Source organism: Neofelis nebulosa, chromosome 13, assembly GCF_028018385.1.
Source record: "Neofelis nebulosa isolate mNeoNeb1 chromosome 13, mNeoNeb1.pri, whole genome shotgun sequence".
NCBI lineage: Eukaryota > Metazoa > Chordata > Mammalia > Carnivora > Felidae > Neofelis > Neofelis nebulosa.
In genome coordinates this window covers 60459679-60482936 of record NC_080794.1, presented here as the reverse complement: position 1 = coordinate 60482936, position 23258 = coordinate 60459679, and the positions used below count along the sequence as shown (strand labels likewise).

General features: G+C 44.3%; 1 protein-coding gene across 1 annotated transcript in view; it reads left to right on the top strand.

Annotated features, from left to right (window-relative positions):
- PIK3AP1 (phosphoinositide-3-kinase adaptor protein 1) overlaps positions 1-23258 on the top strand; it is a 122047-nt gene that overhangs the window by 66818 nt on the left and 31971 nt on the right. Inside the window, exons 6-9 of the mRNA XM_058697332.1 lie at positions 2-134; positions 2058-2254; positions 4882-5071; positions 22066-22161. Coding sequence (XP_058553315.1) covers positions 2-134; positions 2058-2254; positions 4882-5071; positions 22066-22161 — 616 coding nt within the window. The remainder of the gene's footprint in view (position 1; positions 135-2057; positions 2255-4881; positions 5072-22065; positions 22162-23258) is intronic.

Genomic DNA, 23258 nt, shown 5'->3' with positions numbered 1-23258 from the left:
GGCCTTTAAAATTGTGCCCTACAACACAGAGACCCTTGATAAACTGCTAACTGAGTCCCTGAAGAACAATATCCCTGCGAGTGGATTGCACCTCTTTGGAATTAACCAACTGGAAGAAGAAGATATGATGACAAGTAAGTCAAAAGGTCAAACCTCAGGAAACCAGCCGTGGGTTGACTCCACTCTGTTGATTTCAGCATCCAGTCAGCCTGTGCTCAAACCTCACTGGTTCCCTCCTTGCAGCTCATCCTTGGGGGATGATTCCTTCACTGGCTAGCTGGTCTTCCAAATTGTCAATCTGCATACCTCCACCCCTTGCTAAAAACCCTTTGTGGTCCCATTGGCCTTCAGATCAAGTTCAAACTCCTTAACATGTTTGCAAGCACTTCCCAAGGGGTTCCTGCTGCATTTCTGCCCTTATCTCTCTCCACTCTATCCCTTGGCTCTGCTCTACGGAAAGTATGAGCTTCTTTCACCTAATGAAAATTCTGCCCTGCCTCTTGCCAACTCAACTTATGGGAATACAGTTTCTTCCTCTCCTCATTGGTTACCGTTCACCTGGTGGCCCTCTGTTCACCCCCCCTGCAGCGGCTTAGGAAGGTCTTCCTCAGGAAGACCTTCCCGAACCTTTGGCAGGGTGTTCCATCTAGGTGCCAGGGGCTCCCCTGGCATGTCAGCTGTCCTCTGTGCTAGTTCTCCTCAACTGTGTCTGTCTTCTCTGCTAGGCTGTCAGCTCAGTGAGGGCAGAGGCAGTGCCTGGGTGGCTAATTAAAGGCTCAAAACATTTGTTCAGTGAGGGAGGAACAGTCTTGTGTGCACGTGTGACATGAACTGCTTGTGTGGCGATGGTCACTGGCCAGTTGGACAGGGTGCCTGTTAGGGTGCTTCTGTGGACACCACTCTTCCATCACGTGGCCCAGTAGAACCCAGTTACCCTCTACCTGTGTCTGACCCTTCTTTCTATCTATCTATCTGTCTGTCTATCTATCTATCTATCTATCACTATTGGGTTTAGAAATCAATTTTTATGGGGTGCCTGGGTGGCTCAGTTGGTTGAGTGTATGACTTTGGCTCAGGTCTTGATCTCACGGTTTGTGAGTTCAAGCCCTGCATTGGGCTCTGTGCTGATACCACGGGGCCTGGAGTCCACTTCAGATTCTGTGTATCCCTCTCTCTCTGCCCCTCCCCTGCCCCTGCTCACACTCTGTGTCTCTCCGTCTTTCAAAAAGAAATAAACATTGAGAAAAAAAAGAAATCAATTTTTATGAAAACAAACAAAAGAAAGATTGGTCCCCAACTCCACAACACAAGCTGTCTATTTTCTTGGTAGAGTTTAACTTGCTGCATCCAGATATTAATAGGTGGAGGGGGTCATGGGGATCCAGTGACCTACAGGAATACTTTGTTTCCCATGAATCAGAGGGTTAATGGACATCCTGCAGTTCAGGTGTATTAATACCAACATTCAAAACCTGTCCTAAACAAAGAACTCACTGAATACCCTCTTATTAATCCTCTCAGCCCTTTTGAGATAGTTTGGGAATATCTCCTCATTCAAAACTAAGGGCCATGGAAAGGCTAATTAACATACCTAGGATTACTTGGCATACTTTATGAAATTTGGAGTAAGAGCTAAGAAGATGGACTTCTCTTTTTTAATCAGCACGAAGAAATTGTGTTAAAGTGCTATGAAATTTGCAGAGAAGGTCAAAACCAGATTCCCGTTGTACTTTGTAGCTGCTGCTTAAGCCTTTAGAAGATCAGCATATTTTGAATTAGTATTATTTTTCAGGATTCTTTGATCCTTTTAGAGAAAAAAGGTAGGATATTAACTGTTAGATTTGCAAATTAATTAACATGTTTCTTCTGTCATCTGAGGGCATATAATCTTCAGTGGTACCTCAAAGGAAGCTGCCAGATGTTAGGTCAGTCAGCCGAGAACTATTGATTGAGTGCCTGCTGGATGCCATGGTAGGTTTGCCAGCTTTGTGTCTATGAATAAGGGTGCCTCTGCCTTCATTTTCATTTGTCCATTGTTTTCCTTAACAATTATTCAGATCAGAGGGACGAGGAGCTGCCCACCTTATTGCATTTTGCTGCGAAGTATGGACTGAAGAACCTCACTGCCTTGTTGCTCACCTGCCCAGGAGCCTTACAGGCATACAGTGTGGCAAACAAGCATGGCCACTACCCCAACACCATTGCTGAGAAACATGGCTTCAGAGACCTGCGGCAGTTCATCGATGAGTATGTGGTAAGGTCAAGGCGGGGGAGGCCCCAGGAATGGAAATGGACTGTGTGGTCCAAGGGCTGCCTTTGCACTCGAGACATGGTTGGATTTCATCTCTAGCAGGGGCTCATGTGCCTCTTCTCTGGCGGGGCCAGTGTGTGTGGAACTGAGCCCTGGAGTCATATGGACCTGAGTCCACATTCCTGTGCCAACACTTGTCAGCCACAGTGGATGACATGGACAGATCACGTATACTCTCTCTTTTAGTGTCCTAAGATGCAGAAGGAAGGTAACACCAGTCCTACTCATAGGGTTGTTTTCAGGATAAAAGGAAATAATGTATGTAAAGCACTGAGGTCTACCCTCAAAGAATTTACAGAGACATTCAGAGAGTGAATCTGCTAGAGGTTGATGCTGATCCCTCTTCTTCCACCTCCAAGGCACTTTGATGGGATGCTCCCAGCTGCCTCTCCCACTGTCAGGTCCCACTGTGAACTGTCAGGATTGGTTTCTTCCTTAGCAGAGACCACAACAAAGCTCTGCACTTGATGCTTTGGGGAGGCCACCTGTGAGGACCCACCTTATGCTAATGGCCTGTCTCTCTTTCTGAGCCTCTGTCTAAGAGACATAGGCCCTGTTTATTTGCTCATCTGGTTTTAGACCCCCAGGTCCTCCTTGATCACTGACTTCTGGGTCCTTCTTTGAGTGTAATCTCATCCATGCCTGGGCCTTATTCCATGCCCCAATATTGCTTCTCTTGTCTTGGAGGCCCCTACCTTTCCTGACTGGACCCTTTTCTGATTTTCCTTCATTTTCATGAGTCACAGCTGGGACTCTCAGGCTCTCTCGTGGGGCTGTGACCTCAAAAGGAACAACAAAGACAATCTAGTCTTACTCTCTATCTCCATACAGAGGTGAGCCTACACCTCCCCAGAAACTTAATTCTGTGCTCAGTATTTGACAGTTTTCAGGTCAGTGACTCACTGAGGCATGTATGGGGGCTCTCCACAGTTTGGGAGTGATTAAGTACGTTGAATGAGTGGAATAGCCTGAGTGCCCATTTGGGGCACAGTCTACATAAATAAGGCTAAAAGGTGTTTGCAGTCCAGGACTGTTTACTTGGCTTTCCTTTGAAGTCACAAATGTATCAAATGCAGGGTTTCATTTCCATGCCAACAGTTTTTATTGGGGACATACTGTGTTCATAGTCATAACTACTGTTTATTGAATTTATTTGATTGGCAAAAGGCAGTGTTTCATTTAATCATCACCACAATCCTTTGAAGTTGGCAGTATTGTTATCTCTCTTTAATAAATGAGGAGAAGGGCTTAGCAAGGCAGAGTAATTGTGCCAGGGTCACACTCTAGTAAGGGTGGAGATGGGATGCAAACCTAGTTTGATGCTAATTCCGGGGCTTGTTATTCTAGTCTGTGTAACAGGGAAGTTTTGAGATGCCTTTTCAGTTCGCACTGAAATTCATCTGATTCACATTTCTCCAATCTTAGCTCTCCGACCAAAAATCACCTTCAGCCGATGCATCTTCAGCATTGCTACCAAGAGGTTGCCTCCGCGTGTTGTTTATGACCTCTAAGAACTGTCCCGTTTCCTCTTTCCACCACATCAAAACCAAATGCCAGACCTTGAGTCTCTACCACTTCCCAGCTGTCACCTGGGCTACTCCTTAGGTCTCATCAGGAAACGAACACACTGTGTCAATAGCAGATTAGCTCTCTTGGGGTAGTGATGATGAAAACGAGGATTTTTGCGGGTTGGTGCTGAAATAGGATTGTGAAACATCAAAGTTTCTTACCAGGAAAGTTGTGTGGAGGTTTCAGGGAAGCCAGTTTTCCGGCTTCACCACCACCTACAGGCAGAATGACGAGGGCCGCCTGTCCGACTGCAGGGCACTTCATCCAAGACCACCTCTTGTGTCGGGCACACAGGGTAGAAAACCAAGGGAGGTACCTCAGAGCAGCCTGCTAGAAGGGACAGGGACGAGGCCCCGAGCATCTGAGGGACGTCTGAGCGCATGCTAGCTCAAGGACATCTTAGCTGCAGCCCTGCTTAGCCCATCTGGATTTCCATCTGGCTGGTCAGCAAGAGTGACACCCTTGGGTGTCACTTGCTTCCCTAAGTAGAAACCAGGGTGTAGTAGAAAGGTCAGAAGGTAGGATTGCACAGCCCTGAGTAAGGCACTAGGTTTTTCTGAGCTGTGTTTTTCTCATCTTTGAACTAGGGAATATTACAAGTTTCTCAAGCCGTTGTGGAAGGGATGGCATGAGGGAATGTATAGGCAAACACCCAGCATCGTACCTGACCCGTAATAGGTGCTCACGAGAAAGTCTTTAATTTGTTTCCTGTGGATACATGCATCTCATTGGATGCTTAATGACAGTCTCTTGTGTGCATGACTCTGCTTCGTGTTGGGAGAAGATAGAAAGATTAAAACAAAAAATATAAAACAAACAGAAGAAGGCTTGGAGCCTGGCCTCCACGAGCTTTCAGGCTGGTGGGAAATACAGACAGACACACAGCTGAGCCCTGACCCATGTGCACCTTTACTCTGCCTGTCACGAGCCCCTGAGGGCCTAACTGTCCCCAGAGGGCCAGGCCGTCTCAGGGTTCCCGTGACTCCCGTCTTCTCTTTCAGGAAACTGTGGACATGCTGAAGAGTCACATTAAAGAGGAACTGATGCAAGGGGAGGAGGCTGACGCCGTGTATGAGTCCATGGCCCACCTTTCCACAGACCTGCTCATGAAGTGCTCCCTCAACCCCGGCTGTGACGAGGAGCTATATGAGTCCATGGCTGCCTTTGTCCCAGCTGCCACCGAAGACCTCTGTAAGTAGCACAGCCCAGTTCTGCTTCCATCCTTCTGCTGACACACAGCTTTCTTCACTCTGGTGTGTGGTGGTGGGGGTGGGGGGAAGTCCCTCGCCTACCCCCACTCTGCCCCAGAGAGATGAAGATCCTGTTTTACACAAGTTAGATCTTGTCATCATGTGCTGTGACAAGCACAGTCCTTCTCCAGACTTCCTCCGCTGTGACTGCTGAGCGACTGAAAAGTGTAGGCAAGTGCCTGGACGTCAGAATTGATGGAGGCATCGTCTTGTGATCTGAGAGGCTAAATCAGTGGCTCTCAACCCTATCAGTCCCAACGGGCCCTTCTTATAACATTTCATAATGCTTCCCTTTAGTACCTTGACATGCCACTTATATACAATATAATCTGCCTACATATGAAAATTAAAAGAAATTTTTTTAGTTTATTTATTTATTTATTTAGGGAGCAAGCACATGTGCCCGCATGAGTGAGGGGCAGAGAGAGAGGGAGAGAGAAAATCCCAAACAGGCTCTGCAGAGTCCGTGCAGAGCCCGATATGGGGCTTGATTCCACAAACCATGAGATCGTGACCTGAGCTGAAACCAACAGTCGGATGTTTGACTGAGCCCCTCAGGCGCCCCATTACATATGAAAATTTAGAAATCAAATATATGCCCTAAATGAAATATAAAAGAGAAGTAAAAGGAAAGGAACAGCTCAGTATGCCTGCACATGAGGACATAATGAAATAGTCAGATGCAGGCATCTACACTCAGAATCACTACCAATGTCATGGCCTCACATGCTGACCGACCGATACGTGTCTGTTGTATGGGAGACTTGGATACCGGCGCAATGGATTTTCCTAAGTGGTAAATGATTTTTCACACTCTCCTTTCCATTTTCATAGTAATTGAATTCCTGGAAAATTCAGTACATATCAAAACCATGCAGAAATACAAGTTGTATTTATTTATTTTTTACTTTTTTTTAACATTTTATTTTATTTTTTGAGAGAGAGAGAGACAGAGCACGAGCAGGGGAGGGTCAGAGAGAGAGAGAGAGACACACACACACACACACACACACACACACACACACAGAATCCAGAACAGGCTCCAGGCTCTGAGCTGTCATCACAGAGCCCGATATGGGGTTAGTTTCCAGGCTCAGAAAATTATAAGCAGATTTTTTTGTTAACCCAACTTTAATGGATTAATATATAATAAACTTATTTCTAAAATATCTTTAGGACAGGATTTTTCCTGTAAGTTGCTTAACAAATTTTGCCTAGTTTTTGGTTACCTTAATTTTTTTTCCCAGTAACAACGGTAATACATTCTTATAAAATTTGAAACAAAATAAAGATGTATAACTGAGTTATTAAAAGTCCATATGACTCTACCCCAAGCACTCCTAATAGTTTGGGATACTTGTCTATATTTTTCTTTGTACCTGCCGATATTAAATTGAGAAATATACACATAAATATATAGATATGTACAAATGCACATATATGTGTAAATACATGTCATAAGCAGGTTTTTTTTTAACCTATATGTGTGTCTAGTGAAATATTTAGAAGTCATGAGGGGCACAAATCACTCCATTGCCCATGACAGCCCTGTACACTGCAGGGTGTCTACGTCTTTCTCCCTTCTGCTAAATTCCAGTACAGTAGTCCCCCCTTATCTGATATTTCACTTATTTCACTTTCCCCAGTTTCCCATGAGCAGCTGTGGCCCAGAAGCAGATGATCCTCCTTCTGACATAGGCTCAGAAGGTAGATGGTAGCCTAATGCTACGTCAGTGCGTACGTCATTTATCTTATCAAGTAGTGTTTTATCATCTCCTGTCATCGCCAGAAGGGTTCGTTCCATAAAATATTTTGAGGGAGAGAGAAACCATGTTCACCTAACTTTTATTATGCTATATTGTTACAATTGTTCTCTTTTATTACTAGTTATAGTTGTTAATCTCTTACTATAATTGATAAGTTGAACTTTATTATAGGTATGTGTGTATGTAGGGAAAGTATACTGTGTGTATACACACACACACACACACACACACACACAGGGTTTGGTACTATCTGTGGTTTCAGGTATCTGCTTCTTGGAAGGTATCTCTGAGGATAAGGGGCACTAATATAGTGTCCCTGCATCATGATGACAACCTAAAACCCCCTCTTAGATTTTCCAAACCTCCCCTAGAGGGCAGTGTTACTGCCCTTGAGACTCACTGGTCTAAATAATGTTGGACTTCAAAGCAGTATTTTTTTTTTCACATTTATTCATTTTTGAGGATGAGAGAGACAGAGCATGAGCGGGGGAGGGGCAGAGAGAGAGAGAAAGGGAGACACAGAATTCGAAGCAGGCTCCAGGCTCCGAGCCGTCAGCACAGGGCCTGACATGGGACTTGAATTCATGGACCGATGAGCTAAAGTCGGACACCCAGGCGCCCCAGCCCTGGACTTCAAAGCAGTATTGAAGCAGGACAACATGCAAGGGGCCCTCAATGAGCTTTCTTAATATGTTACTACCATTTGCTATCAAAGGCTAAGCACTCTGAAACACTGCCTAAAGCTTACCTTCCTTCCCTCTGGTCTATTTAATAGATTCAAGAAAGGCAAGGAGCACCTGGGTGGCTCAGTTGGTTAAGTGACCGCCTCTTGATTTTGGCTCAGGTCATGATCTCATGGTGTGTGGGTCAAGTTCCGTGTTGGGTTCTGCAGAACCTGCTTGGGATTTTCTCTCTCCCCCTCTCTCTCTGCCCCTCCCCTGCTTCCGTGTGCACACAAACGTTTTTTTTTTTTGTTTGTTTGTTTTTTTTTTTTTTATCTCTCTCAAAATAAATAAGCTTAAAAAAAGAAAGAAAGAAAGGCAGAACAAATTCCTATCAGTGTATCAGCTTTATTGATGGAGGGCTTCTGGAATGGGCTAGATCGAGTATTGCCAACCTTTAGTCTGAGAAGAAGAGAAGCTCTCGGCACACGGGGAAGTGACCCTGAGTTTCCCACCCATGAACAGAAAAGCGGGTGCCAAGAAGGTGCCTTAGAATAGGGGATGTGGGCAGGTCGGTGGCCAGAGGCAGACCCTGATGCCAGCAGGGCCTTTGACAAGGCACCCCCAGCACCTGGAAGCTGTGGTCCAGTCGTTACTAGGTGCTTGGTAGTTAGAATGGCTGCCCCTTGTGGGGTGCAGCAAGAATGAGGGAACGCTCGGTAGAAGCTCCCTTCCTACGCCTAACTGGGAGGCCTGGAAGTGCTGATAGAAGCTCTTGCCGAATGAGCCATGACCCAGCAGAGGGGCAAGGAGAGAAGGCATCACCCCCACATCCACATCCTCTATCTCACTGAATCCTTAAAGCCGCATAAGGATGTTTTGATTAACTTGCACTTTACAAATGAGAAAACTGAGCTCAGAGAGGTTAAGCAACTTTCCCAAAGTCTCACACCTAATAAGTGATAGAACTCACATTTGAGCTCAAGTCTGTCTCTAGGATCGTAGTCTTTATTTTCTGTCTGAATTTTCCATCTAATGCCATAAATTTTAGTCCTAGTTTCTTCTAAAGAAGTCATCTAGCAGCTACAGCCATTGCCCCAATGTCAGCTCACCAAACAAATGTCAGCTCACCTCTGGTACCCTCTGCACATGTACATCCATCTGTCTCTCCATGGCCACAACAAGCATTTCTGGAACATCTACTGGAACATGTTTTAGCTACTTGCCTCTTCTTCTGGGTGTTGGGGAGACAAGAGGGGCCAACACACAGTCCTTTCCAGTATGGAACAGAGACCCATTCACACAGAACGTTTGGAGGAAAACCAATACCTACTTGGGAAGCCAGAGATTGTGTATATCATGTCTGCCTGTGTCCTTGTTATGGGGCAATTGAACAGTTAACGAGTCCCCCACTTAACTAGCAGTTTAGTGTTGACAGAGAGCCTTAACACCTGTTATCCCCCTGGATGCTCCAACACAAGAAATCTCACACCACCAGAAAGCTGCAGGGGATGCTAAAGGCAGCCACAGCAGGAACAGTGAACCTCTCCAGCACTGCCCAAGGCAGCGGAGTGCTCTGGGGCTAGTCTGCTTTGTGGCCCTTGGCCACTTGTAAAGTTACATGGGTCAGGGGGATTCTGGTTGCCCTGGAGCTAGAAGGAGGCCACTAATACAATAGGCTGGCTGTAGAATTTGGCTGCTTTGTGGGTGGGGAAAGGAAACCCACTGTATTTTTCATTTGCCAGATCACATAAGCTCTGAATTTTCTGATTCTAGACATGATTTGGTTTGTGTTTCTGTCTTTGTGGTTTAATTTTGAGAAGGACCACTTACCTGCTGGCCCACAAGGAGCCGCACTGGGAAGAAACCATTCATTTATTGCCAGTGACTTGCTAGGAGAGAAAGCGGTTTAGTTCATAAACAAGCAGGACAAACATAAATCTAACATGCGTATTTGCAATAGCATCCAGCACGGTGATAAGGTGTACCATCTGACAGCCCTTTCAGGCAAACAGACTGCTTTTATCTCATCTGTTATTTAGTCCCATCGTCCTTGGGCTTGGTGGGTAGAATTACCTCCATTTCACAGGGGAGAAAACTGAGGCTCCAAGATTTAGTAGCCTACTTAAATCCCGTGGAGGGAGAACTGGGTCAGGACTCTGGGTCAGTACATTCCCGGGGACAAGTCTGTCTGCCCCCCAACTGGGATAGAGGACTCTCCTGGCCTGCCCTTCTTCTAGGATCTGCATTTGCCAGCCCCAGAAGGGACACTGAGACAGAAGGGACATGGAGCTATTTCTAAATGTCTAAGTAGCCGAGTTTATCAGTGCCCCACCTTTGTTACCATTCAACCCTAGAAACTGAAAGTGAATGTATTAAGGACTGTGGGCTGTGTTCATTCAGTCACAGGACAAGCAGTATGGAGTGAAGGCTTTCTTTGGAGGTCATCAACGGTGTTGGGACAAATCTGCCTCTTTCTGACTTGAGTTTTGGAAAAGGGATAGTATCATTACTAACCCCTTCTCCAAAAGGAACCCAAACAACCACTTAAGTAGGAAGTTTGTGAGGGAGACTCGCCGTGTTGAATGAAGTGGGGCAGGGGAGTGATGTTGGCTTCTGACCCTGAGATTTTATGATTCCACTCCTGACTCTCCTTCCCTGGAATTGCCTGGGTGTACACGCGTGCTCACACACACACTCACACCCCTCACACTCATGGTCTTTAGTTTAGCTATGCTGCCACCAGGTGGTAACTGCATGCCTTTGATATCAGATATTCAACTTTGCTCCCAATACTCCTGAGAATTTTTTGTTCGAGACAGAATTAAACCATCAGTTTCCTAACTTTACCATATAAGAAATAAATATTTATATTAAGGGTAAGCTTATGCAAACACTAAATAGAAATGAAGGCACATCTCTCTTGGGTGTTTTCTCTATCACCCAATCTTTTTCTCAGTTCTTTTGCCGCTGTCCTTGCCTTCAGAGAATGACACTGTAGTCCTAGTGTTGCTCTGACTTAGGTAATACATTTCATATGGAAAGCCTCTCCCAGGGACTGGTCACCTCCCTGAGACTCTGGGTTCTAAAGCTTTGGGAGCCATTCCTGAGAGGCCCTTGTCCATTTGTTTCCAACACGATCTGCTTGTGGATTTAACTCTGCTTAAAAGTCTCAGAGGCTCAGATGCCTTGGTGGCTCAGTCAGTGGTTAAGCATCCAACTTCAGCTCGGGTCATGATCTCACGGTTTGTGAATTCAAGCCCCGCATTGGGCTTTCTGCTGTCAGCGCAGAGCCTGCTTTGGATCCTCTGTCTTCCTCTGTCTCTGCCCCTCCCCTGCTCGCCCTCTCTCTCTCTCAAAAATAAACATTTAAAAAAATGTTTTTAATTTAAAAATTAGAAAAAAATACATGTTAAAAAGAAAAATCTCAGAGACTCGTCTTCTATTAGGAGAAAAGAGCCAAAAGAGAAAGGCAAATATCTTGAGAGTGGAAACCATAAACTCATATGAGTCTGTAATCCCTTCTAGAAGGCTGTTCTGCTTCAGGTGACTCCTGTGTTACACTCTTCTCTCGTGCCTCTGCTCCCTCTGCCTGGTTCTGTGGCTCAAATTTGTGTATGGTGCAGAGCGGACTCAACCCCAGCTAACTTGCTGCCTTCCCTTAGCAACCTCCTTGCTAGCTGGCATGTTTGTACAGGTCACCTCCATCTGTGACCCTGTCTGTGATCTGGGTCCCCTCCGAGTCGGGGCCTTGCAGCCCAGCCAGGGAAGCTCTGAGCCCAGCTGAAGGACCATTTGTAAGCAAAGCTGTTAAGTTACCGATTTGCTTCTGGAACATGCTGCCTCTCCTCCCTGCACCTTTTTCTCTCAGGAGTCTTCCTTCCTGACTTAGGAGACTGCCATCCTCCTGTTAATCCATCTAGGAAAGACTGGCTGGGAGCCAAGAAATGCCTTGTGGGCAGTGGGGCTAGGGTAAGTCATGGGGCCTTACCCGCAAGAAGCTCATTCTGGGTAGGGCTGGTGCTGTGCTGTTGAGGGCTGAAAGTGACCCAGTGGGGCAAAGGGAGGCTCAAGGCACTTCCTGACTTCTGTGGCTTTTGGTTCCTCCAGATGTACAGGAACTGTGTCGGGGATGTAGGCACTCAGTGAAAGCATGTGGATTGAGACTTTTAAAAGCAAAGAAGATAAAAATCCCCAACACCAGCAGTGACCTTGCTCCCCTCTGGACCTGTATAGCCGTGGTTCACACTCTCCTGGGGCCACTGCAATCACATCGTTCTGTACCCTGGTTTGTGTATATGCTTCTCTGATGACCTGCTCCTACCTCAGTTTAGGAAGCATGTGTCATCCATAATGATGTGCACAATAGGTGCTCAACTATTTCTTGAATTTGAGAGTACCAGAAAATAGAAAGTCATCCCGGATTTGGTGGGGTGGAGTGGTTGACATTCCAGTGCAAAGACCTTTCCTGATAGGTGCTAGCGACACATCTATTAGACGTCCCTGAGCGCGGACATCTCCGGCAGTAGTGACTCCTCCGGCACTCGGGGCTGCCTTTCTTTTCATGTCTCCTCTACATTAGCTCATGCAGTTCCTGCTGCCTGGATCGCCCTTCTCTTTTCTCAGCGTGGAAAATGCCCAGATTCCTTCACAAAGCCCAGATACCTTCGTGTTCATATTCATGTGTTTATGCCTCATTAATTTGTCCCTTCACACATTCCTTCATTCAACAATATTAATCAAACCTCTCATGTGATTAAGTCACCGTGTCAGGTGGCAGAGAGTCAATAAACAAGACGGCATGATCTCTGCCTCCTAGAGCCCTCCTTCTAGCAAGAGAGCTGAATATTAAATAAAAATGCCACATAACTAAATATATAACTACAAAACCGTGACAGTGCCATGGAGGAAAAGGACACGGTGCCCCAAGAGGGCAGCTATGGATGTGGAGAATGAGGGGAGGAGGGCGTGTGGTACCCACCGCATCCCACTGTGAACTCATCTCGTAGACGGATTCCTGCCCTGCAGAGGCTCTGTGTGCTTGCCAGGAGTGCTGCAAGGAGGCACTTGTCTGCATAAGAAATCCGTGAGACTTGTTGCTGCCTAACCCTTGCATCCTTAGCCCCTTCATTTTCTTTTCTTTAATGTTTATTTATCTATTTTGAGAGAGAAAGAACGAGTGGGGGAGGGATAGAGAGAGAGAAGGAGAGAGAGAATCCCAAGCAAACTCCACGCCACCAGCGCAGAGCCCGGTGCAGGGCTCGAACTCCTGAGCCGTGAGATCATGACCTGAGCTGAAATCAAGAGTCGGATGCTCAACCGACCAAGCCACCCGGGTGCCCCAGCCCCTTCGTTTCATTGCCCGCCTCTCCTTAGCTGCTGTAATTTCGGATTGCCACTTTCCTTTTCTCTGTCTCTCTCTCAGTCTGTGTGTGTGTGTGTGTGTGTGTGTGTGTCTCCCTCCTTTCCATCACTTCTCCATTAGGGTATGGGGAGATTGGACTGCCCTACAGACATGGCCAATGAAAGCACTTGATCCCACATGAGTGCATACGGAGCACACCGGGCTTCAGGTCATCAGATGCTTTACCACGCTGCTCCTTGCTCTAAGGGTCTGTTTTGGCTATAAGAATACTTGCTGGAGAAAAAAAAAATTACTTTTAGACCGCTTTCAGGGTTTGAGAGCCTTTCCAGAAGAATAGCCTCTTAGTATCTGACATTTTACTGTATTAGATTCTCAGATTAGGTTTTATATTAAATTAACAACACATAATCCAGATAGAGTTTCCACTGCAGCTAAGCGATCTAGATTTATGTCCCCTGAGGAGTATCATATGGGCTTCTTTGAAAATTCATTATTTTTCTTGACTCATTCCTTAATTAAGTGGCTGCCTAGGCTTTCTCTCATCTGTTCAAGCTTCTTTCTTCCCAGGAATGGGTTCTTTCTGATTGATTCCCTAAATGAAGTACAGTGTAACTCTACAGCTGGCTCTTCCCTGAGGACCGTGGCCCCTGAGTCTTCTTGTTTTATGTTTTTTTCTTTTTTGTCTCTGCTGAAATGAAAGCACTTTGCACTTTCTCCTTAGACCCGCAGGTCTCAGGGCTTTTTAGTTTATTTTTAACTGACACGTGGTGAAGGTTAAGTGCTTAGAATCTGAAGTACAAACACTGAGCATCCAGGAATGCAGGGATTTGTTGTTCTGCTTTTCTTTACAAAATGTCCTTTGTCTGCAAGCACACTGCCTTCACCTCCAGAATTTTCTATGTGTTTCAGCCACTCATGTGGTGCTCACTGTATACCTGAGTTGTATGTACACATAGGGTTGGGAAATTTAGAGTCTGAGAGGGTCTTTTTACTTATGAGCTCCAAACAATTGGACACTTTCTTTTTTTATCATTAGGAAGGTAGTAATCGTTACTGCTAAGACTTACTGCCTAATACAGATAGGGCAAATAGTGTTTGAAAAATCATTTCTATGCCAGTGTCAGTTACTTGGTACTGAGTGCCTGAGGGGGCTATGTTGAGAATTCTGAGACCACAAAGAATGCTATGACTAACTAGTGATGTTTGCCTTGAGTACAGAATAGGGACACGGGGGCCGATGTATATATTTGCTGTTCTTGGTCTAACTGAAAACCATATATGTTCAATTACATATAAAAAGAATCATTTTGCTTCAAATATAAATGGAAAGAAAGTCATTTTTGGGTAACTTCACTTACGGTAGTGTGCAATGCCTCCATCACGCCAGGGCTGCTGGGTCCAGTGTGGACACGATGGACTTGCTTGCATGGGTCCTAATCCCTGACCCTTACTGCCCCTGTCAGCCCAGTATGGGGAGGAAGTTTGTGACAGGCTGACTGTGCTGATGCTTGCTTCCATCTGTAGGAGACAGAATAGAACCCCTAAATCTGTGAATGGGCTAGACGATCTGGCAAAGGAGAATGAAAGTTGTAGATGGAATTAAGGTTGCTAATGTCCTGGATTATTGGGGTGGATCCTTAAAAGTAGAAGAAAGAGGAGCGCCTGGGTGGCTCAGTCGGTTAAGCATCTGACTTCAGCTCAGGTCATGATCTCATGGCTCGTGAGTTCAAGCCCCGCGTTGGGCTGAGAGCTCAGAGGCTGGAGCCTGCTTCGGATTCTGTGTCTCCCTGTCTCTCTCTGCCCCTCCCCTGCTCACACTCTGTGTGTGTGTCTCTCTCTCTCAGAAATAAATAAACATTAAACTTTTTTTTTTTAATTTTTTTTTCAACGTTTTTTATTTATTTTTGGGACAGAGAGAGACAGAGCATGAATGGGGGAGGGGCAGAGAGAGAGGGAGACACAGAATCGGAAACAGGCTCCAGGCTCCGAGCCATCAGCCCAGAGCCCGACGCGGGGCTCGAACTCACGGACCGCGAGATCGTGACCTGGCTGAAGTCGGACGCTTAACCGACTGCGCCACCCAGGCGCCCCAGAACATTTTTTTTTTTTTAAGTAGAAGAAAGAATCAGAAAACAGACCGGAGATGGCTCCATGAGAAGGACTCAATTCAGCTAAGTTCACTGCCTGACATTGCTGGCCTCAAATAAGGAAGAGAGCTTAGTGCCAAGGAATGCACGTAGCATCTAGAATTTGGAAAGGGCAGAGAGACAGATCCTCCCCTAGAGCTCCTGGAAAAGAAGGCGGTCCTCTCAAAATTTTTAGCCCAGTGAGACTCTTTTCAGATTTTCAAACTACAGAACTATAAGGCAATAAATTTATGTTGTTTTTAGCCACTAAGTTTGGGATAATTTTTTACAGCACAATAAAATATGAATACACTATCTAGGTTGCTTCAATATAATAATAGTATCCATTAATATTGCTAAACATTTTATAAGCATTGTCTCCATTGGCCCCTACATTTTTCTTAATTATCTCCACTTTATAAATGGAGATATACAAGCTTAGTGATATCAGGTGTCTTTCCCAAGGACATAGAGCCAGTCAGAGCCAGGGCTTGAACCCAATTCTCCAGGATACCAAAGTCCATGCAGGTAACTGCCACCTTCGACCATGATGTCCACCTGCACTGGTCGCTCAGTGACTGGTGTCCTCGCCTCTGTTGCTTGCCTGGCTTCAGTGGCAGCCTTTCTCTGACTTACGATTGTTCCCTGAATGTCCCCTCAATTAAATTGAGTTCTTTTTAATTTTTTTTGATGTTTATTTATTTTTGAAGGAGAGAGAGACAGAGCGTGAGGGGGAAGGGGCAGAGAGAGAGGGAGACACAGAATCTGAAGCAGGCTCCAGGCTCTGAGCTGTCAGCTCAGAGCCCGACGCGGGGCTCGAACTCATAAACCATGAGATCATGACCTGAGCCAAAGTCGGATGCTTAACCGACTGAGCCACCCAGGCGCCCCTAAATTGAGTTCTTTTTAAAAAACTGGTCTCTGCTTAGGACATTAGCCTGGATATAGAATTTAATAATAAAGACCACAGTAATGATAATCCTAGTAACAGTAATACTAATAGTAATAGCAATTAGCATTATTTAGCACTTTCTCTGAGCTAGGCACTCTGCTAAGCAGTTGGCCAGCTTCTTATTTAATACTCATGGCAAACCTATGAGATACATACTGCTACCATCACCATGTTACAGACAAGTAAAGAGAAGCTGAGAGGATTCAAACAACTTGACCCAAGATAATTGTGAGTGAAGTTAATGTAACAGCTATCGTTTCCCCTTCTGCTAGAGAATTTGACCTTCGGTTGAATTCCCAGCTGTTACCCTGGTAACCTGATAAGAGTCAAATGTCAACTGTGTTTCTAGGCAACATATGCCTATGATAAAAATGACCCCTAATTGGTTGGTAAATTGCATCTGGAACTGGGAGGAGCTATATGTGGACTATAAGTACCTGAAAGGGGCAGCACACTCTGGGCTTCCCTGAGAGCATTGACTCTGACATGCTCATGGGGACCCCTGGAAGGATGCCTTAGGGGTTGCCACGAGACATACCGCTCCTGTGGGCCATGAGGCTTTTCACTCCGTGGGGGGGCCCTCCACCTGCCTGACCTGGGTCTTGTCTCCTTGCACATGAGCTACTGGACTGGCACAAAGACTGCTCTTGAGGAAGGATGCCACCTGGCAGTGTCCTCCTGGCCTGTGTCCTACATTCTCCTGAACAGACCATCCATCCTGCATAGATGACCATGGTCATCTTGTGAGCCTGAACGATCAGGTGGATCTAAGAAGTCTGTCTGGTGTCAGACCCGTGGGTGTTGTAGTCCTCCAGCCAGGAATAGAAGAATCAAAATTGGGACTTACGCATTTTGATGCTAGGACAGCTCAAGGAGGAGAAATAACTCTACTAAGAAACCACAGGACTGATATTTAGCAGATCTAGTCAAGACGTGATTACAAAGTAAAAAGATATGTTTGTCATTGGTGGCTCATTTAACCCCACGTTGGTCATAATTCCCAATGTGTATGGCTCACAGGTGTCACTGGAAGGTGATTTGGTGGCATTGGGGGACAGGGAAGGGTCAGTGTAGGTCATTCCTGGGCGTTGTGCTTCTGTAATTTTCCCATTGCATTTCCTCCTCTGCTTTTCAAATCTTTTCCCCTCTTCTATCTCCTTCTCCTTTTTTTTTTAAAAAACTTTTCATTTTGAACTACCTGAGAAAAGTTTCAAAAATGCTAGTTCTCCTGTATGCCTTTCATCTAGATTTCCTTGATATCAGTGTCTTGTACAACTGAAGCATAGTTAGTAAAGCCAGATTAACATTGGTGCAATACAACCAAGTGACCTCTAGGCCTTGTTCAGCTTTTCCCCTGTAGGTAGGATGCTAGATGCTGATGGGGTCTTAGATGCTGAGCCTACAGAGGATTCCACAATGCATGTAGTCATTTCTCCCTAGTCTCTCCCAATTTTTTTTTGAAGATTTTATTTTTAAGTAATCTCTGCACCCAACACGGGGCTCAAATTCACAATCCCAACATCAAAAGTTGCATGCTCCACTGACTGAACCAGCTAGGTGCCCCATAGTTTCTTCCAATTTGTAAAAGTCCCTCAGTCATTCCTTGACTTAAGCACTGATCAGTTATTTTATAGATTGCTCCTCAGTTTGGTTTGTCATGTTTTCTGTGATTGGACTGAGGTGGTAACTTTTTGGCAAGAATACCATAGAAATGGTGTTGTGTCCTCCTCAGTGCATTGTATCAAGGGATCCTGATATTGATATGTCTTATTTCTAGTGCTCATTCTTTTTTTTTTTTTTTAAATTCTTTAACCCACAAAACCCCAGCATATTAAGACAGCATATTAAGACCCCCTTGGTTACCAGGGGCAGCTGCCTGCATTCTTTTTTTTTTTATTTTTATTTTTTCAACGTTTTTTATTTATTTTTGGGACAGAGAGAGACAGAGCATGAACGGGGGAGGGGCAGAGAGAGAGGGAGACACAGAATCGGAAACAGGCTCCAGGCTCCGAGCCATCAGCCCAGAGCCCGACGCGGGGCTCGAACTCACAGACCGCGAGATCGTGACCTGGCTGAAGTCGGACGCTTAACCGACTGCGCCACCCAGGCACCCCTGCCTGCATTCTTAGTATGTTAGCACTCCAGGGCCAGCCAGGGTCACTCTTGCCGCTCCCTGTTTCTTCCACATTTTATTTTTCTAATACTCTTTGTAGCTTCTTTAACTGTGCATCTACCTCTTGGACCTGAAAATCAGTTCTCTCAAATTGACCTTTGTTAGTGAAAATAGCTAGGCTGTTTTATGACCCATTTACCATTGTCAGCAGGGGTGACTGACTGTGAAACTTGCACCCTGGCATTGCCTGCCTGGGAGATTTGGTTACTGGTGATTGAAATCCTCCTGGCGCTGCTCTGCCCAGCTTCTTGGAGATGCTGGAACCTGAGGGGGATGTGATTTCCTGGAGGGTATAGCACCGGACCTGTGAAATTTCTCCCTCCCCTCATCTCTAGGAGTGTTTGATTCAAGCAAGTCTTTACTTTGGGGTGTATTCCTCTGTGCTTTACTGTTGTTTAAATGAGGGGTTTCAAAAGTTGGCTGGGTCAGGGTCAGGTGGCTTGTGGGGGGTGAGGTCTGTGGTGTGGGTGTTTAGAGGGAGATTAATACAGGGTATTCATCAGATAGGGGAGGGTCCTGCTCCTGGCAAGGCACACATCTGTAGAAAACACCTTTCTTTCCAATTTTCTACCTCTATGGGGAAAGTGTTCCATAAAACCACAGCTAAGTGAGGGGCACCTGGGTGGCTCAGTTGGTTGAGTGTCTGCCTCATGAATTTTGCTTAGGTCATGATCTTGCAGTTCTGTGGGTTTGAGCCCTATGTTGGGCGCCGCACTGTGCAGAGCCTGTTTGGGATTCTCTCTCTCCCTCTCTCTCTCTCTCTCTCTCTGCTCCTTCCCTGCTCACGCACACTCTCTCTCAAAATATATAAACTTAAAAAAGAAAACAACAAACAACACTGCTAAGTGAATTGAACAGGAAATCTCAAATAAGTGGAATTTTTCTGGTCTTGAATTTAAAAAAAATACGTGAGATTTTTGGATTTGGATACGTGAAATTGGACAGAGACAGAGTGTGAGCACGGGAGGGGCAGAGAGAAAGGGAGACACAGAATCCAAAGCAGGCTCCAGGCTCTGAGCTGTCGGCAAGGAGCCCTGTGCAGGGCTCGAACTCACAAGCTGTCAGATCACGACCTGAGTCGAAGTCGGATGCTTAACTGACTGAGCCACCCAGGCACCTCAGAAATTTAATTTTTAAAATTAAAACACCTCTAGGTATGTTTCAGGATCAGTTCAGTCTCCCTAATCTCTGCAGTTTATAGAATTCAGCGGTGACAGGAGAGATTCCTCATTTGGAACCGTAGGGCTTTGGACTAGAGTATCAAGGCATATTATGGTCAGTGTAATGTCTCCACTGTGTAAGGAAACAATAAACTGACAAGGCAGAAAAAAGTAGTTGGTTTTTCTTCTTTTTTGGATAATATTTAAGGTAACACAAACATAATCCAAGCCCCATATTTCTTTATATTATTTTTTTCAATAGCCTTAAAAACTAAACTATAAAAGGGTGAACAGTGAAAAATCTTTCTCCATTCCTGTCCCTCATCTTTTTTGTCCAAGTGATTTTAATTTCTTACATCTATGTCCAATGCTTCTTTTTGCATATATAAGCAAATATAAAAATAGAACCTTATTCTCCCCTTTTTTGGGGCAATTGATACTATATTGATTTTTTTAAATGTTGTATTTGTTAAAGATTCTGATTCATCAATACACTTCTATGTATTTCTTTTTTCTTTCTTTTTTAATTGTCTCAGGGTTTTTTTTAATTACATATTATAGCACCCTATGAATCCCTTCTGGAATCCAATTTTCCTCCCTCCTTCTCCAGAAGTAACAATTACCATGAATTCAACATTTATACTTCCCAGCATGTGATGTTGTTTTATAGGCCTTAAAACGTTATATACACAATATACCACCGAAAATACCAAAAATACTGAAAAGTCTGCAATTTTTTCATTCAATGTAATTTTTTTTGTTTATGGTCACAAAACTTATATTTTGGTTGTCAAAGGATTATTGAAGTTTGAAACAAGGTCCAGTAAGAGCTATGCTATGTAATAATGTAATATCTGGTCCCTGGAAAGTTTGAAATCAGTCATTTTTTGTATTTAAAAAAATCAAGTAATCTGGGAATTGCAGGTGAGCCACAATTTATTTTTTAATAACCTGAAATTATTTTTGCTTTGAAAATCTAATTGTACATAGTTGATCATATCTACCTAGATCTTTTGAAAAAAAAAGTGTTAATAAGATTTTTCTCCTTCATGAAAGCCATACAAGTCACCGGTGGGATAATTTGGAAGACAAAGAAAAGTATAAGATAGAAAATAAAATGTTCATAATCTGTACTACTTTAGAAATAGCCACTATATGCATTTTCATGTATTTCTTTCCAGTCTTTTTTTCTATGTATATACAAATATTTTTTTCAAAACTAGGGTAATGTCATATGAAGTTTATCATCTTTATCATTACTTCATGACCATAACCTTTTTTCAGTGAATATTCTAGTTGCATAGAAGTCTTCATACAAACTCACCAGGATGTATTCAGCTGATCCCCAAAGATTACAGTAGTAAGGAAATGGCATATGTGTGTATATTGATTAAATTCAAACCACTTTTTCTCAAAGTATATTATTCAACTTCAAACTATGTATTTTGCCTAAGCAAATAAGTACTCAATAATTGTATGATAAGAATTACTAAGTGAAATCTCTTGATAATATCAAAGCTCTATTTTTAATACAAGGCTGAAATTTTGCTCCCAAAAGCATACTTCAGAGTCATAAAGTAATATGTTGCTTACTTGGGTTAGACTAGAAGCTGCTGTGGTAACTGAATGGTTTTCACACAGAGTTTTGGTCTTTATGGGTCTTTATGTTTAAAAGTGAAAAACAAAGGTCAATATGCTTCTTCCTTATAAATAATTCCATTAGTAACCTAGAACTAGGGTTCTTGTCAAGTTGTTGAATTGGTGCTATTATGTTGTTGAGGTGGCACTATATTGATAAAACTGGTTCCAATATGTTCTTTGTAACTGTTACATACTGTTCCATTGTTTGAGTAAACCACAGTTTTATCTATTCTTTATTGTTTTTGCTTCTAGTTGTTTTTTGGCTGTCATAAACAATGCTATGGTTATACATTTAAAAATTAAGCCTGGAGTGCCTGGATGGCTCAGTTGGTTAAGCGTCCAACTGCCGCTCAGGTCATGATCTCATGGTTTGTGGGTTTGAGCCCCACAAAGGGCTCTGTGCTGACAGCTCAGAGCCTAGAGCCTGCTTTGGATTTTATGTCTTCCTCTCTCTCTCTGCCCCTCTGTCGCTTGACCTCTGTCTCTCTTTCTCTCTTTCTCTCTCTCAAAAGTAAATATACATTTAAAAAAAATAAAAATTAAGCCCATTATTTCAAATCCAAATAAGCATAATATCTATACCTTTTGAGTCCTGTGGTCCAGGAAAGGGCCTGAGAGTTGTGAGTGTTGCCCTCTATCATACCTCACACTGACGGGGTGGGGGTGGGGGGGTCCTTATTTTTTTTATGTTTATTTATTTATATTTGAGAGAGAGAGAGTATATGAGTGAGCATGTGTGTGAGCAGGGGAGGGGCAAAGAGAGGGAGAAAGAGAATCCCAAGTAGGCTCTGTGCTGCCTGCTGAGCTGAAATCAAGAGCCGGACCCTTAACCTGCTTAAGCTTAACTGACTGAGCCACCCAGGTACCCCACAGGGGGTCCTTATTAAGTAGATAGATAGTTGGATGAGTGGATGGATGCCTGAATCCATGGAAGCGTGGATGCATGGGTGGGAAGGTAGATGGATTAATGAATTCTTGAATCTCTTGGTTCAAGATCTCTTGATTCCTCAAACCTTGTACATCCATCTGTAAAGTCTCCTTGCCTGTGTGGAAGAACAACAAATAAACTCTTAGTCTCCTTTTCTTCTAGATGTTGAAATGCTTCAGGCCAGTACATCTAATCCAATCCCTGGAGATGGTTTCCCTCGGGCTACTAAGGACTCTATGATCCGCAAGTTTTTAGAAGGTAATTTGTAGCTGTGAGCAGGGAAGCAAAAAGAGGGAAAGAAAAATAAATGTAAGATGTTCCCTGGTTCCATATGATGGTTGATCCATTAAAGGAATGGGCTGCCATATACTTGGTGTATGGCATGATTAAAGGCACTCCGTCGCCGTGAGCTCCCCCATCAGCCTGTTACAGGTAGGCCAGAAGTTCCCACCACTGGAGTCACTCATTCAGGTTAAACAAGCTGCCTTCAGCAAGACCTGTTTTTAAATGCATATGTTTATTTTTATTTAACCAAAGTTTATTGGCTACTGACTATGAGCAAAGTGCTACTCTGGATGTTGGGCTGGGGGCAAGGAGAAAAATAAGATGTGACCAGTGCTCTCAAGAGATGACTTTCTGGTGAAGGAGGAGAACATGGAGGAATGTACACAAACATTGTTTTGCTTTGTTTTTTAATGTTTATTTATTTTTGAGAGAGAGAGAAAGAGTGTAAGCAGGGGTGGGGGAGGGGCAGAGAGAGAGGGAGACACAGAACTCAAAGCAGGCTCCAGGCTTCCCGCTGTCAGCACAGAGCCTGATGTGGGGCTCGAACTCACGAACTGTGAGATCATGACCAGAGCCAAAAGTTGAACATTTAACCGACTGAGCCACACAGGTGCCCCACACAAACATCGTTAAGTTGAGCCTGTGTTGCATCATGGTTAAGAACATAAACTATGATCTGTATTTTGTTCCTCCTTCACTTAGCTGGACAAGCTCTCAACTCCTCTGTCTCCGCTTCCTCAGGTGAATGTTGGGAGAATTGAATGAGTTATTGTGCAGTGGGCGTCAGAGCAGGGCTGGGCACAGAGCAAGTGATAAAAGTTTATGATGATTGTTGTTGTTGTTGTCATTATTATTATTATTGAAGGTCAGAGATGGAGGGTGTTAAATTATGTGGTTAATTCCTTCACTCTGTCCAATCATTTATAATTAATGGGCGGGGAGGTCTGCTGATGAAGTAGGCATAGGAAGCAGAATGCTAAGAGGATGGGATTCAGGGTGGGAGAAGTAGTTTTGACAGTGAAGAAGAAAGGAGAGTTCTGTGTAGTGGTAGATAAACCATAGCCTGTCCA